Source organism: Malaclemys terrapin, chromosome 8 (genome assembly GCF_027887155.1).
Source record: "Malaclemys terrapin pileata isolate rMalTer1 chromosome 8, rMalTer1.hap1, whole genome shotgun sequence".
Classification (NCBI taxonomy): Eukaryota; Metazoa; Chordata; order Testudines; family Emydidae; genus Malaclemys; species Malaclemys terrapin.
In genome coordinates, this window is record NC_071512.1 from 18,004,026 (window position 1) to 18,020,546 (window position 16,521).

At 43.8% G+C, this 16,521-nt stretch overlaps 1 protein-coding gene and 1 long non-coding RNA gene across 2 annotated transcripts; both read left to right on the forward strand.

Moving 5' to 3' along the window:
• Positions 1-793: 793 nt before the first annotated feature.
• Positions 794-2,108, forward strand: POU4F3 (POU class 4 homeobox 3). Its single transcript, XM_054037409.1, has 2 exons — positions 794-913; positions 1,215-2,108. The coding sequence occupies exons 1-2, from the start codon at positions 794-796 to the stop codon at positions 2,106-2,108; spliced, it is 1,014 nt and encodes a 337-aa protein (XP_053893384.1).
• A 2,408-nt stretch (positions 2,109-4,516) lies between these two features.
• LOC128841515 (uncharacterized) lies at positions 4,517-16,072 on the forward strand. Its single transcript, XR_008445866.1, has 4 exons — positions 4,517-4,575; positions 10,941-11,051; positions 11,473-11,599; positions 15,982-16,072. It is a non-coding gene; the product is annotated as an uncharacterized LOC128841515 (long non-coding RNA).
• Positions 16,073-16,521: the final 449 nt, after the last annotated feature.

Genomic DNA, 16,521 nt, shown 5'->3' on the forward strand with positions numbered 1-16,521 from the left:
GCTATTGATTTCAAGAGGATCAGCACCTGTCTCTCCCCCACCCCCCCACCCCTCCTCATATGTATTGAGGCTTTTCTGCTCTGTTTGCACATAGACTTGAACAGATTGAACCGGGGGATTGTGCATTTTTTTGCAGGGTTCCCATCATAAACCCGTCGGCTGGCACCTGGCTGAAGCAGTGACATTCCTCCAACAGGCCGATCGATCTCACTTGTGTGTCGTGGGCTTCCGCAGCAGAACCTTAGATGACAAAGCGGTGCTCTGTGTATGACAAACGTGTTTCTCCCTGTGGTTAAGTGTACTGAGTACTCTGCCAGCGCCCTGTCTGGGACCCCGAATCCCAGAGAGTACATCCAGGGAAACTGAGAAAAAAGGGGGAGGGCTTGCACTGGGATTTTGCATTATTTCTTAGAACTTAAGTGTACTTTGATTTTAAAATATGAACAAACATTTTCTATGAAGATCAGGCGACCTGCCTTTAGAACCAACCCCAGCGCTCCGAAGAACCCTGCTGCTCCCCTTCAATCAACGGCCGGGTCAGGGCAGAGGCATCTTTTCTCCTAACTGCCTTTGACTCCTAGGGCTACTTTCCTTTCAGTCTTCCAGTGCAGCACGCCTGCGCACAGTGTGCTGGTCCCATTCCTGGCAGGCGGCTTGTAAGATGAGTGAAGAAGCAGGTGGGGGGAGAGAGAGGGAAGCTCTGTCATTGAAAATAGCTCACTTTGACAGAAGCAAGCCAGAGAGACAACCCTGAATCTATGTCAGGCGCTGCCTACCTGCAAGGTGTGCAAAGATGATGGCCATGAACACCAAGCAGCCTTTCACTATGCACCCTGCCCTGCAGGAGCCCAAGTACTCCAGCTTGCATTCCAGTTCAGAGGCGATGCGCAGAGTTTGCCTTCCAGCCCCGCAGGTATGTAGATTAAGCATAATTACAGCTTTAAGGCACATTTTTTGACAGGCACTTGCTTAATGTTTTTTTCATGTCGCCAGAACAATCGCATATCTCTGAACCTCTCTCTCTCTCTCCCCCCTTCTCTCTCTCTCTCTCACTCTTGTCTCTGATCCACATGTCTATTCAAGCAAAGCTGCTGCCTTCATATTAATTTTTATGACCTGAGCTTTGAGGAGGAATCTCTGTGCTTGGAAATGTTTTTTAATCCTGAGTTGACAGTATTCCCCACTGACTCCAATATGCGCATTCTTGCTTGCAGCTCCAGGGCAATATATTTGGAAGCTTTGATGAGAATCTGCTGGCCCGCGCTGAAGCTCTGGCGGCTGTGGATATTGTCTCCCACGGCAAGAGCCATCCGTTCAAGCCAGACGCGACCTACCATACCATGAGCAGTGTCCCATGCACGTCTACCTCCTCCACAGCGCCCATCTCGCATCCTTCGGCCCTGACCTCGCATCCCCACCACTCGGTGCACCCGGGGTTGGATGGAGACCTCTTGGACCACATCTCCCCAACGCTGACCGTGAGCGGCATGGGGGCCCCCGACCACACGGTGATGTCGGCTCAGATTCACCCCCACCACCTGGGCGCCATGGGGCACCTGCACCAAGCCATGGGCATGGGCCACCCGCACCCGGTCTCGGCTCACAACGGCATGTCCTGCATCAGCGACGTGGAGTCGGATCCCAGGGAGCTGGAGGCTTTCGCCGAGAGGTTCAAACAGAGGCGGATCAAGCTGGGGGTGACCCAGGCGGATGTAGGGGCGGCTCTGGCCAACCTCAAGATCCCCGGCGTGGGCTCGCTCAGCCAAAGCACCATCTGCCGGTTCGAGTCTCTCACCCTGTCCCACAACAACATGATCGCCCTGAAGCCGGTACTCCAAGCCTGGCTGGAGGAGGCTGAAGCTGCCTACAGGGAGAAGAACACCAAGCCGGACCTGTTCAGTGGCAGCGAGAGGAAACGCAAGCGGACCTCCATCGCCGCCCCGGAGAAGCGCTCCTTGGAAGCCTATTTTGCCATCCAGCCCAGACCCTCCTCGGAGAAGATCGCAGCCATAGCGGAGAAACTGGACCTGAAAAAGAACGTGGTGCGGGTTTGGTTCTGCAACCAGAGACAGAAACAGAAACGCATGAAGTACTCCGCCGTGCATTGACTCGGGCAGGGGCTGGGGTGGGCAGCTGGCTCTTCTAAGCCTGGACTTTTATATATTTTATTCAAATAAAGAGCAGGGATCTCCGTGAGGACTCGCACTCAAACCGACCGACCAACAAAGCCATTAACTCCCCCATCACGCTGATTATTTCCCTCCTCTCCCTTTTCTTGTCCCGTCTTCTTGAAAACAAAACAAAACAAAAAAGTTTCTCCTGGTTGCTCTTCGGCTGAGATTCACGTCTGTTGTGTCTGTTGTGCACTAGAGTATAAGCCGCTTGTCACTTTTGGAAGAGTTGGAAGCTGAGAGGTACTGGGGAGGTGGGAGAATTATGTTGTTTCTAACACAATTGCAATAAAAAAGAATAAAAGGATAGTTTAAGGGGAAGGGGATGGAGAGGGGAAATGCCTCTGAGGCGAAACCAGAGGATAAATATTTATTAAGATTTGTGAATTATATTTAAAAATAAAAAGGCTATTTTCAGAATGTCATGATTATACCCGGACGTCAAATTCTACTTAGCTTTTTGTGTGGGTCTATATCTCATCGCCTTCTAGGACCGGAACGCCTGGTAGAGGGACCAATCTTAACCTGAGATACGTGAACAATTGTTTTATACTCCAAAACTTTGGTAAAGAAAAGCAAAACAACCTATTTTTACTCGGTGAAATACTTTGGCTGCTCTTCGTGTGAATTTTTCTTTCCCCCTAACACACACACAAAACTATCTCCAACTAGATACCAGGTGTATTGCCTAGATTTTTAAATTCACCTTTAAATCAAGTTCTCTTATTTAGTTGACTTTTTTTGACAAGAGATTAAATCGTGGAAAGAAGTAGTATTCTTGCACTGGTCTGAACACAGTTTTACGTCTCTCAGATCCATAGATTCCCACCACAGACTTGTACAGTGCACTCACTTGAGTTTGCAGCCACAGTACCGGGACTCTATCAACGTAGAGACTTGGCGGAATTAACAGTAGCGCTGTAACTTCATGGACTTGTCTGCAATCGCTTCAACTGTGTCTCCACTCGATGTTGTTGTTTTTTTCATTCTTTTTTGTTTTTTTAATCCAAGGAATTTTTTCCGTTTTAATTAAAGACTGTATCTGAGTTTTGTAATACACCAAGTTGGTAAGGGTTCTTGTAACATATTATTGGTTCAATATTTGTAATGAGCTTTCTCCCTCCCACCCCCATATGTTTCATATTTTAGTTATCTCATAGTTTGTGTGCTTGTGTGTGGTCATTTATTCATTCATTCATTCATTCATTCAGTGGGATAAATTCTGAAACGTTGTTTTCCCTTGGATTAATTTCTGAAATAAATGCTTTATTTTTCAACCCGAATGGAGAATTTTCTTTTCAGAGATGAAAGCAGGTCGGATGAAGCAGAACAGAATATTATAAAATGTGCAATAATAATAATAAACTTTAGACAGTGCTTTTCCCTTGGAGAATGGAAAGGGATTTTTAAATCATAATGAATCAGCTTTACTACTCATCCTTCCCAGTTAACCTGTTATCTTTATCTTGTATTATTATGACTGTTTCTACAAGCTGTAAAGTTTCACCACTTTGTTTATTGACTTTTCCATGTATTGATTTACCTCCGCATTTTTTTTCAAGGCGGTCATAATTTCTCTGTGCCAGAAAATGTATTATTTCCATCTATAAAATGTAAATTACCAGATTCCCATAGATTCCTACTGTGCGTGGATCTCGTTATGTTTATTCGCTAGTTCCTAGGCTGCGTGTAATTCAAGTAATTCAAATTGGGAATAAAACCAATTCCCCTTTGCAAAACAAATGCCCCAACGTTTAGTTAAGTTTTGGAAGGGACGGGGATTAATTCTTCTCACCCAGACGGAGTTACAGAAAGAATTTCATTCTCTAAAATTTAATTAAAAAAAAATCGCTCAACCAACTCTCTGAAAGGTTCATTTCAAATGCTGTTTAAAAGAAAAAAGAGGGCTTTTTATTTATGAATCCCAGAAGCACCTTAACGATTAAAAATTAATGATCGAAGCCCAAGTATCTTCTGAATATTTCACGGTAGCATTTCAATGAGTGTCAAACATCAAACCTTAGATCAGGGAATCTCTTTCATTCACCCCCCACTCCCTACTTCACCTCACCCCACCCCACCCCACCTTTACAAATCCACCCTTTTAATTTTAGGGCTCTTAAGAAACTAGAATGCTAAACCTCCCAGAGTTTCCTAGTTCTATTTCTTCCTAATCAGCCCCAATGATTTTTTTCCCAATCAAATGTCCTTTAATAATAAATGTCCTTATGCCATTACATTATATTGTGGGTTTTGAAAATTTAAAATAAGGGTGATGCAATATTAATTGGCTACCGTGGTATAAAAAGGGCAGAAAGCAATTCAGGCTGTCTCCTTTCACTACTGTCCACTAGGATTTCAGCAGATACTCTATAAGGGCATGGCTGGGTTTGTTAAAGTCCGGGTAAGATATATTTTTAATATTTTTCTCAATCCTTAAAATCCTATTAACGTTACCTATTACATTTATTTGTGGGTTAGTTTGTTTTACAGCCAAGATATCAAGATCAACAAAAACAAAAAGCTGCAGTTGGTGGTGGTTGTTTTTTTTTTTTAAGTTATTTTTGGAGTTTCAGATAGAGAACTTATTTTCTAAATGTGGGGTTAAAATATGCGTTGTAATAAATTAGCCAAAAGAGTTGTCTTGGAATCAATTTAGACGGTATTTCTATGCCAGATCAAATATTTTTGATCTAATAAATATCTGACAAATACACCAACCTGATGCTAGAAAAACGAAAACACCAATTCAATTTAAAAGGTGATTGGGGAATGCCCCAGCTTCTTATTTTCCTCTTTTCCTAGCTTGTATGATTTTTAACTCCCCCACCACCACCCCGATACAACTCTGAACTGAGAACGTTTCCTAAACCCTCATCGGAGAAATTAAGTTTAAAAGCTGTTTCTTTTCTTCTGGCTTTAGCAGCCAGGCGTTCTGGATTTCAGAACTGGACAGATCATTGCGGCTGCTAAATGCTTTTGTTTGATGTAGGGAACTTTCTCCGAGTTTTTCCCCGGATCCCACTTTCAGAAGAGACGCCTTCTTCAAAACAAAACAAAACCCCTCTTTTAGCACCGCATCTTTTATTTATAAAATGTCTGTTGGGTTTTATTATTTTATCAGCTGTCTGGTTTGGAAAGTGCTGCCAATGGCTCCCTGCTCTTAGTCACAAACTGTCAGCGGCAAGATTTAATCCTTTTGGAGCAAACGTACTAACGTTGCCCTGAAGGACTTGGGGGCAGAGAAGGCTAGATCTTCTGAGGTCTCTTAGCAGAGGAATGGTAGCAAACCGTCCGCTTGTCTTTAACAGCAGAACGAGCAGAGTGTAGCTTTGCAGTGAGCTTGCTTTCGGTTGCAATCTCTCTCAACTCGGGCTAGCATATTTGGGCAAGAAAGTCACTTTGCTCTGTCCCCAGCAAAAGGAAAGAGTTCACAAGGGGATGCTGCTGGTTAAAAGTTAAAATATAGCACTTTGAAGAGCCCAGACCCGTTTGTTTGTCAGCAAACCTGTGGGCTTTTAGCACGAAGGACAGAAAAAAGATGTGAAGCCAGAGTTGTTACAGCCACTATGAAAGCGGTATACTCTGTCCTCTTAGAGCTGAGAGACTTGGAAAAGTTCATGCTATCTGGGTCTCTGTTTAGAAGATGATAGCACATGGAGCTTTCTCTTATCCAAAAGAAAACATTCTGTGGGGGAGTCTGAATAATCTCTTTGGGTAGGATACATGTGTGTGATCTCTGCGCGTTTGTGTTTTCTTTCGGTGGTTTAGTTACAGACAGCTGAAGTTTGGGTGGCTAGCTTTTGTTGGTTCTCAGACCTGGTAAATGTGTCGCTCATGTCTCTCCCTTTGGAGCGAAATCCAGTGTCAGGCTTGGCCGGGGATAGCCGGACGCTAGCGAGCTTTAGGGAGAGCCCAGCGCTGGGTACTGCGAGGGGCAGGGCCTTTGCCCCACTCTCAGGCCACGTCGCCCGCGCTCCCCAAACCAGGCGCCCCCCTGCTCATTAACAACAACTCCGAATTCGGTTAAACTTTCGTTCCCCGAGCTGGGCCCTGGAGCCGGCCGGCGCTCGTGCGGCCCAACGACCTCGCTGCAAAGGAAGGCGAGAAAATGCGCTAGTCCGGCCCGAGCCGCGGCCAGGCCACGGGGCTGGCGCTTCAGCTTCTCCTCCCCGCTCGGAAGCCCCCTACGGGCACAGGAAGCCCAGAAGGGGGCTGCCCCGTCCGCTGAGACAAACGGAGGAGAGGCTGGTAGCCCGCCACTGGCCCGTGCTGGAGTTAGAGGCAACCCCCGCGTTTTTAGCTGCTTTGCAAATATTTCCGCTTGACGCGTAACCAGGCGCGGAGAAGGCGCCCGGGGGCTGCGCGGGAGGTTTGCAGAGCTGGGGGGCCGGGGCAGGGGGTGGCGAGATCTTTCACCCCCACTTCCCGCCAAAGGAACGAACGTCGATGTGTGTGTGGGGGTGTTTGCTTATAATCGTGTGCGCCCAATGCCCAAGCCTGCGCCATGGCCCGCAGGGGCTCGCGCTGCCCCCACGCGCCGGGCAGACTGGAGAGCGGGAACGGGCCGGGGAGGCCAGGGCCTTCCGGTCCTTGGGCCGGGCATAACGTTACCCCCGCGCGCACCCGCCTGAGGCGAATAGAAAATGTCTGAGGAGGGCTTTAAGCCAGGCCGGGAAGAAGCGGGTCCGTGCAAACAATAGTTCGGGCCGCGCCTGCTCCCCCTGAAATCAACCCGAAACTCGCGTGGACGTGGACTTCGGTGGCAGCCTAGTAAAGCCCCTTGTTCCCTCGGGGGAAGACGAGGAAGCAGCTGACCTGGGTTCCCAGGCTCCGGAGCTGTTCATAAAGGGGGCCTGTAGGCCACGGTCCCCTCCTGTTTCACACCCAGTCCCGCGCATATTCCTCGTTCATTTCCCGCCGCCTGGGGGAGAGCCGCACCCTGTCCTCAACCCCCCTGGATACGATTCGTGGCGAACTGGCCTCGGGAAGGGGGCTGGTTACAGGCCTGAGCGACTGGCCCCCACATCCTCACCCTCACTCTCAAACAAAGGGGCTGCTTCGTGTAGCTTGACTGTCACCTCCTTAGCAGAGCTACTCAGTATCCACCCCTCATAAATCACGGCTTACTTTTCTATGCACTCAATTGCTACCAAACCCAAACTAATTGCATAAATTCCTCCAGGCCATTTTGTGCTGTAGTGGTGCTTGGGAGTTGATCAATTAGTCATTAGGCTCCTCCATTAGCTGAGCTTTAAGCTCGCTAATATAAATGTCTTGTGCCGATTTCCTTGTAATTGAATGAATAAAAAAATACAGTTCTTAGCACGAAGGACAGAAAAATGATGTGAAGCCAGGTTGTTACAGCCACTATGAAAGCGGTACACTCTGTCCTCTTAGAGCTGAGAGACTTGGAAAAGTTCATGCTATCTGGGTCTTTGTTTAGAAGATGATAGCACATGTAGCTTTCTCTTATCCAAAAGAAAATATCAGTGTATGTATGAGCATCAGACTCTGAAGCTGCTTGCTAAGGTCAGACCTACCTTACCAATTAGTCAAGGTATTTGATCCCAACAGAAATGTATCATCGGAAAGCTACCAATGCAGGTGTCAAGTATCAGAGGGGTAGCCGTGTTAGTCTGAATCTGTAAAAAGCATCAGAGGGTCCTGTGGCACCTTTAAAACTAACAGAAGTATTGGGAGCATTTCTTAACCTCACTGAAGTCAATGGCAAAACTCAGTAGGTCCAGGATTTTTCCCCTGATGCTAGATTCTGACATCCCTGGTTCTTAAGTTCCTTTTGAAATCCATCCTAAATCCCCCTTTAGTTCTAAACAGGGCATAGAACATTTTCAACAACACTTTTTTGTCAAAATATGCTGATTCATTGAAGTTGAAACATTGTGTGGACACTTGACAAAGTTTTTGATGGGAAGGTTTGTGATGTCCAGGATGAACTCTCTGGTCACAGAAAGAGAGAGAGAGAAAGAGACGTGAATAAAAAACCCGATATTTTCCATCAGAAAAATCGATGTTTCTGCCACAATTCCATTTAATGAAAATGGTCAAAAGGTTTGGTCTTCATTCCAGTGAGGAACAAAGACAAATTCTGAAATGTCAAAAGTTGTCCAAAAATGGAATTGTTGTTCTCCAGGCAGCTCTAGTGTGTGCCTTGCTAAAGCCCAGTTATCAAATGAAGAATATTTTGTGATTACATGAGCCCATTCACTCAAGGAAAGGAATTTTTTACATGGGAGAATAAAATATTTTTATTTTCATCCTCATTATCGTAAAGGGTGAAAAAATAGGCTGGGTTTGCATACTTGTTTTTTTTCCTGGACTGTACATTTTTGTGGCAATTTTGTATTAGTCCCTTAGAGCTCCGATTACAAATAGACTACAATATATGGGTCTTATGGTGATCTCACTCAAGCCAGTGGCAAAATGGCCTTTGATGTCAGTGGGAATAGGATCAGGGCCTGTGTTTGTTGCTTAGGAAAGAGGGAGAAAAGGTGAATAATTTTCTCTTGATGTAAATAAAATGTAGCGCCACAAGAATATAAAACTGCCACAAAACAATACCGTATGGGTGGCTTTTGCATTGATGGATGCCAGAGACTGATAGCACTAGTTAGAGTCAGGTGTATTGGGCTTGATTCTGATCACACACACACCCCATCAAGTAACTCCACTGAAACCAGTAGTGTTACAGATGTGTAAACCAGCTGTAGCTGAAAGGAAACTCAGGCCAATGTACAGAGGTTCTGTGTATAGTTCTTCCACATTGCTCCATTAATGCACTTTGAGTGTGACCCACAGCACTTTTTCTATTGCACTATTGGGGTCATTTTCAGACCTGGTATAAGCAAATACAGCTCTTTTAAAGTTAAATCTGTATCTGCTTATGCCAGGTCTAAATTTGCAGCTAGTCATCATTATTTTATGATTAATTGTGTTGAATTGTGCCAGGTCATATGATGGTTTTGTGATGTGGATGTATTGGGCCAAATTCCTCCCTGGTATAACTCCGCCGCTTTCATTGCAGTGCATCACATGTGAATCATGGTATCCATTATCTCTGATTGCAAATTATTTAAGGTCCTGTTTGTTCAAAAACATTTAAATACTTAACTATATAATCATAATGATCCAGGCTTGGCACGCCAACAAAATTGGAGTCAAATCAGTGGAGCAATGTGATTTTTTTTTTCACCAGTAGTGAGAAATTGCTTACTGGTTTGCTGGTGCTGGATTTAAAGATCTGTTTTATGATATTGGGAATATAATTCCAATGGCACGACAGGGATGAATATATCATTTCATGGGATTCTTTTATTTTTTGGACTCTCTAGTGCTGGAGAAGGGATCCAGGCTGACAGTCCTGGGAACTGCAGTCCTATTTTTGCAGAACAAATATAAGACGGGGTAGAAACTTCCCGATCATTGTCTCCCTCAATCTGAACCTTGATGGGGTTACTACCAAGCCTATAAACCATCCTATTCCCTAATAAATCATTAGTTATAAAGGTGTGGTCCTACTTTCATTGAAGTGTAATGGCAGGATCAGGCCTAGCTGTGTAATCTAAACAGGATTTATGTAGGATGTAGGACTTGTGCCCCTTTTTTATTTTACATTTTTTCTTAAAAATGAGGCACATTAGAAACCCTTTGCTTTTTTATCATCGAATCTATCTATGGGAGTGTGGAGAGCAGGATTGCTTGGTACACCAAATGCAGAGAGTTGACTAATTTTTTAAAATTTCATCCCTGCTATATTGTGCCCTCCCTGTGCACCCACTCCAGTCCCAGACATGTCAGCACAAGATATTAAAAAGGGGAATCTAGCTAAAACTTCAGTTTTACTCTATCTGTGAATTTGCTTAACATTCTCCATGAACAGGCTCACCTGTGAGATAAAAGTCTCAGTGGAGGACAATCACTTCTCCAGATGGTGAGATGATGGTCTGTCTCAGAACCTTACAGTATTCACTTTAATTGTTCTTTAAACATGGTTGAATGGCTGAGCAGCTGGGCTGCTGTTTGTTCTCTGTACCAAAGATGTGAAATATACAAGACGCATCTGTTTGAGACATTGCAAAGCTCCAAATTCCTTCATTAAATCCAGAGAAGAAGTAAGTTTTATACTGAACTGCTCTTCTAACTGTTGGTGCTGATTATTTGATATCGTTTGTGAATTGATTTAGGGCATATTTAAAGTGAGGGACCAATAGCATTGGCTAGCATAGGCACAATGCTGGCAGGTGTCATGGGAAAATTTCCTTCAGTGCTCTGACTAATATGTTGCAACACCCAATTCTTATTCCACTTCTGGAATGGGAAACATATTTTTGTAGTCCACCTCAATCCTGAACTGTCACTCTCCTAATATTCCAGGTACACCTGGGGCAATGAACTTCAGTCTTTCTCACCATCAACACAAGCTAGTTCAGTTCTGAGCTTCCTGTGAATTGTGTATAATACTGTATCCTTGTAACCTGAAATGTGTTTAAGGGAAGTTTGGCATGAGACCCACCTAACTTCTTTTGATCTGTGTGACTGAATCAGGTTTTAATCCAGAGGTGAAATGTTGTTCCCATTGAAGTCAATGGCAAAACTCCCAATAGTTTCAATGGGGCCAAGATTTCACCCCAGGTCTCTAGAGCCAAAAGACCCAGATCTGCTCTCAGTAGTTTGAACTATCAATGAGCTGTCATTATCTGTGCTATTTCATATATTTTTTTTCCTATTTAAATTTGTGTTTTCCTACAGAGAAAGAACTTTCAAGAACCAGCGAAGAAAATATGTCAAAACTCCAAATTCTAAAGAGCTAGCCCATCTGGGCAGAGCAACAAGATTCCAATCAAGAATGATGCAGAGAAGGTAATTGGCAAACTACAACTAAAGTGAATAAAATGTTACCCTCTGATGCTGCAAAGTCTTAGGCACACAGAGCAAGTGAATAGTCCCATGGATCGCAGTGCAAAAGGTTATTTATGTGCAGAAGTCCTTGCAGGATCAGGGCCTTAGGTTTGTTCATTAATGTTTCACAGGGCTGAACTGAGCCTGTGAGTCAAACTACTCTTGTCCCTTGTGGCTTCCATGTTTCTGGGTTAAGAGGTTGTTGTTCCTAGGTGTTCGTTTTTTAAATAAATGTAACCTCCTATAGTCCTTCTTTAAGATCAAGTATTACATTAAATAGACTTGGACTTGCAGTAGGAGATGATTATATTTCTTTAAACCTTGGAGACCAAATGAGAATTATATAGAGATGACGTGACACTGAATTTTTTACACCCTGTAGCCATGTAATGAAAGCCAAGACCAAACTGGGACTCCACGATGCAACTGTCAAAAGCCCCAGGAGCCAAGGGCAACTTTCAGACTTGAGAACCTCTGCAATGAGTCAGATCTGCTACACTCTAGTATTGGTAATGTGATGTTGTTACACTATGGCAGTGAAATTATATTATCTTCTGCATCGTGAGGAGATAATGCTTGTATGACAATGTACTCCACCACGAGTTACTACAGCAATATAGCAAAAAGGCATTCACACTTTCCTAGAGCCTGATCTTTTTAATCTAAGTCTAGTCTACACTGGGCTTTTTAATTTAAATCTAGTCTACACTGGGCTTCTAGCACCCTCCTCCTTTCCCCTGTCCCCACTGTGGCTCTCTGGGCCAAATTCACCTCTTGTGTAATTCCACTGAAATTCCAGCGTGGGAGAGTCCATGGCAAAGCTTCCATTGACTTCAGTGGAGCCAGGAATTTCACCCAGTGTTTTTAACAGGGTACCATGTTGTATGAGAGCTACACTGTGACTAGCATATAGGGTTTCTCTTACTCTCAACAGTAGCAGGGTGGATTTTCATGGCAGGAAGAGAGTCTTTAGTTGGTGATGTCTTCCAGGACACTGTCTCAGACGTGATCTGAGTTCAGGCTGTGGCAGCAAATGCAGACATCTGATATTCTTTGCCTATGCTGAGGAAGCCCACTTTGACATCACTTGGAGCTAGGCATTTATAAGGAATGGGGAAGTGACCCTCTAGTTCCTTGCAAGACAGTATTGGTATTACAACACCCAGAAGCGTGTTGGGCTTTTTATGGAGCAAATAAAATATCCCGAGGGACCTTACCCAGCTTAGTACTTAGGGTACTGAGACCTAGCAGTTAAAAATGCTCTAGAAGCACAAATTATTATTATGAGACAAGACAACAAGGTGAGAGTAACTAACAAGTGACTTTTCTCAAGGAAGTAAAATTCAGTGGGAGCAAAACTTCCTGAAATGAAATTGCCAACAATAATCATTAATAGGGATTCATCAAAATCTTCCAAAAATGCACAAAAATACAATACAGTATTTTGGGAAAGTTTCCCACAAGGTACAAGCTGCTCCTTAGGGGATAGATCCTTTAAGGTTATGAATAGCTCAGATGAGATGTAATGTGCCCTTAAGTCCCATCAGTCTCAATTAATCCTGAGGCGCTCAGTACTTTGTAATATTGGGCTCCAATACGTTTGGTCTTTCATATGCTGGAGGGGTTGGGCTGGGTCAAGTATTACCCATGTTCAGTGGTACTGTGGAATCATCCTGCAAGAATTGATTCCTTTAAAAGAAAACCCCACCCCTATTTCTGGCTGTGATCATTATGGGAAAAGGAGTTCCCATTTAATGATTGCGGTGGGCGAGGGAGTGGGGAAGGAGCTATCCAACCTGGGCTGGGAGGGGGAAAGCTCAATAAAGTGCATGCATATAAGGCACTGAAAGAGATTCGGCAAGACAGGCCCCTTTACATGGTTTCTGAACCACTAACAATTGATTTTTTTTTCCATTCTGTGCTTGTTCCCTAATATCCTGCTCTCCGTCTCCCGGGGACTGCACACAGGAGATGAAAGCAAAGAAAACCAAACAAGCCATCGGCGGCGCTCACTCAATTGATTTTTACACAAAATTTGCCTTCATGCACGAAGGATGGAAAAATGATCTCATTAATAATGAATAACAAAAACAAATGCAGGGAGGAAATCAATAGAAGTACATTTGATATCATAGGGAGATGAGAAGGGGGTGAAAAAAAACCCTACAAGACCAAACCTAGCAACACAGAGATGCATAATGCAGGGGCTGTGTGCTTGGGAGGATGGCTGCCTCTCTGTGTTACACCTGTCAGGGATATACCCGAGGGAAGCTGGTGTACAGCAGAAAGTGCTGAACACCTCCCCAGCCCGCGTGACATTTATACTTTATGCCAGGCAGTTCTGCAGACCCAATGAGAGATGGAGTAATGATCTGAAAAGCAAAAATAGCCTGAATCTGCTTCTGAAACACTAACTCTTCTGACGGTTGAAAACATCCAGTTAACTTTCTTTTGTTTTCATTTTCCCTGGGTGCCTCTGTGCTTCCTGGTTTCATCCCTGACTGAAAGTGAACACATACAAGAAAGGATAAGCCTTGTATGCACGCACAAAGCGTACCCCTTTAACCATACCAGTACAGTTAAAGGGGTACAACCCCCTTAGGATGGATGCAGTTAAACCAATATAAATATACTTATGCTGGTATAACTTATTCCTGTATGGGAAGAGGAATAAGCTATACTGGAATAAGGCACCTCTGTATTGGTATAACTGCATCCTCACTAGGGGTTGTGTATTTCAGTAAAAAAAATCACACCCCTAACCATAATAGCTACATTGGTATAAAAACTGTATATAGACCAGTGCATATTCTATTTCTGGCCCAGCTGAAAATATCATGATTGGGCTGATTTTCATGAAGTTTCTAGCCTGATTTCCAGTGACATTAGTGAGGCCAGAATTTGGCCCAGGAGAAGCTCTAGAGTGTTACCAAGCTTAGCTGAGCTACTTCCACCTACAGCTCATTTGACGCTGTCAGGGAGGACGTTTTGGAATCTGTAGATTCAGCAACCGTCTGAGGGAACTGACCAGCCCTGGGATGTGGTGGTGACTATGTATGTTGACAGGCTTGGCAAAACCCATCGGACAAAACTAACTCTAATTAATTAAAGGTTTCAGTTAATAAATGAATGCATATATTAAAGCTGATTCGAGTTTCTTTTCCCATGGAAAATTTCTATTTTTAATTAAAACAAAATCTGGAAATTTTAAATGGATTTTGCCCCAAAATCTTTAGTTGTCAGTAGATTTTGATGGGAAAAAAAAGTTCAGTTTTCTGATGGAAAAATATATTTTTTTCATTTGTAGGAAATTAGATATTTTCCTTGAAAATTTTTGTTTAGTTGAAAATCTAATTTTCGGTCAATGAAAATTTTCTGTTGAAACTTTTGTGTCAGCCCTAGAATACATTATTTTTGGCCTGTAAATGTGAAAGCAAGAATCATTATCCCCATATAAAGGACAGAAAAACTGAGGTGCAAATAGGTATATGGTTTCCCAAGGTCACACAGCCAGTTAATGACAGAGCTGGGATTAGTAGATCACAGATACCAATTTAGTGGTGCCACCTACTAATCCAATATTCAATCAACTAGACTTACTATTGATCTCAGTGAATGGGATCATAATATACACAGCAGTTGGCCCAAACAGCTCAGCTTCAGATTAAAATAATGGTTTTAAGCCCAAGCATAGAAATAAAACAGTTCTGGTGTTGGGCTTAAAATACAATGGCACTGAGTTCCTAGGGTTAACAGGAAATTATCAGTCTTGTCCTTAGCCTTATGCCAACCTGAGTATGGGTTAGGAGTAGTAAATTAATGCCTATAGCAAAGGTTTGGGACCATTAATGGTTCTAGTTCTAATCAGTGCTGTGACGTTTACTCAGTGTGTATCCTTAGAGGAATCACTGGGTATAAATTGAAAATTAGATGATGAATCTGAGCTGACTTTTCTGGGGAAAGTAATAAAACTCCCATCCCAACCCCTTCATACTGAAACTGTTTTCATTGGACTGATCTGGCTGAATAAGGGGATCTGAGTCTGGCGGTATGGTGCTGTGGTGACCTGAATGTAGAATGAGGGGGATGGCATCACCTGAAATTTAGGATAGTCCCATAACACCACTCATTTCCATGCTTTTTTGCATACTGCATAGCTCCATTGTTTCATCTTGTTTTGAAAATATTCTCTTATCTTTCCTCCAGCCTTTGCTCTCACCTACAAAAATGTACATTTCAAACTAGTGTAACTGAAACACTCAATGGGCCAAATTTTCAAACCAGGGTCCCAAAATACCAGGCAGAACACATCCATTGCCCTTGCAAATCCTGCATGTAATGTAGTAAACCACCACATATTCATACAGATGGGGGATGTAACTTGGCCTTACTCAGCCTGAATTACAAGTCAGCATTTTGTGAGTGCACTGGTAGTACAGGTGTAGAAAGTCCAGATCCAGTGAAGTGCACAGCAGGAGGAGGCAAGATTTTGGGAGCCCACACAAGGGACCAGGTCTTAGATCTGCATGCACTCCTGCACATGACTGTGCAACATGAGAGTATGCAAAGGGCGGGGGAGGGGCAGAGCCTGTGAATCCCGCAGCTACTTCCTCAGCTGCTATAGTGATGAGGGCCATACAAGTATGCAGACAGATACTTTTCCCATGGAGCAGGAGCACAAAGACTGGAAGCTACTCCAGCCTGGGGTGAGATTAGCAATTTAGACTGGATCCATTGCTGCTCCACAGCCCCTCGGAAGAGGATTTCTGCCTCCCTGTGCCGAAGGACGTCACCAGTGCCCAGGACAGCTACTCAGGCAGGACTTGGGCAGAGAATTTACCCCTCAATGGACATCTCTCAAAGAATAACAACTATCATCCCTCTTTTCTAGGGCAACCATCATGGTGCGATGATCTGCTAAGCCTGAAAATGAAGATTTATGCTGGAAAGCCTGGCAGACCCTAAAATGCAGCACTGCAAGTCGTGGGAATGTAATAATGTAAGCTCATTCCTAATAAAACCAACTTAACAGTTAGCTACACAAGGGAAAATGGGACTTTCTTTTCATGCCACCTGTTGTTTCAACTTAATCAGTCTGGGGATACTGAGTACATTTTGCCATAGGCTTCATTTGGGCATTCAGAGCAAACAGCACAGAGATACAATGAGAGCTGTACAGAAATGCACTGAGTCAAACAGGAAATATTCTACCACACTGGTATAAAGTGAAAGGAATTTATTTCAGTCACGCACCTTCACTAGCCATTTCCAGCTAACTACATTGGAAAGCAGGAAAGTGGATTTCTCCTTTCACGGCAGTAGCTGAGGCTTATGGGTTACTTCACCTGGACAGTGTTAGATACAAATTTGTTCCTTCAGCAAAGCAAAGATTTGGGTTTTGTTCTGTAAAGCAAATTTAGAACTATATATT

What these genes read in the sequence shown, in the direction of transcription:
- POU4F3 (XM_054037409.1), top strand. Translation starts at nt 794, where the DNA reads ATGATGGCCATGAACACCAAGCAGCCTTTCACTATGCACCCTGCCCTG. An exon ending in TTTGCCTTCCAGCCCCGCAG is followed by an intron (nt 914 to 1,214) that starts GTATGTAGATTA and finishes TCTTGCTTGCAG; the next exon opens with CTCCAGGGCAATATATTTGG.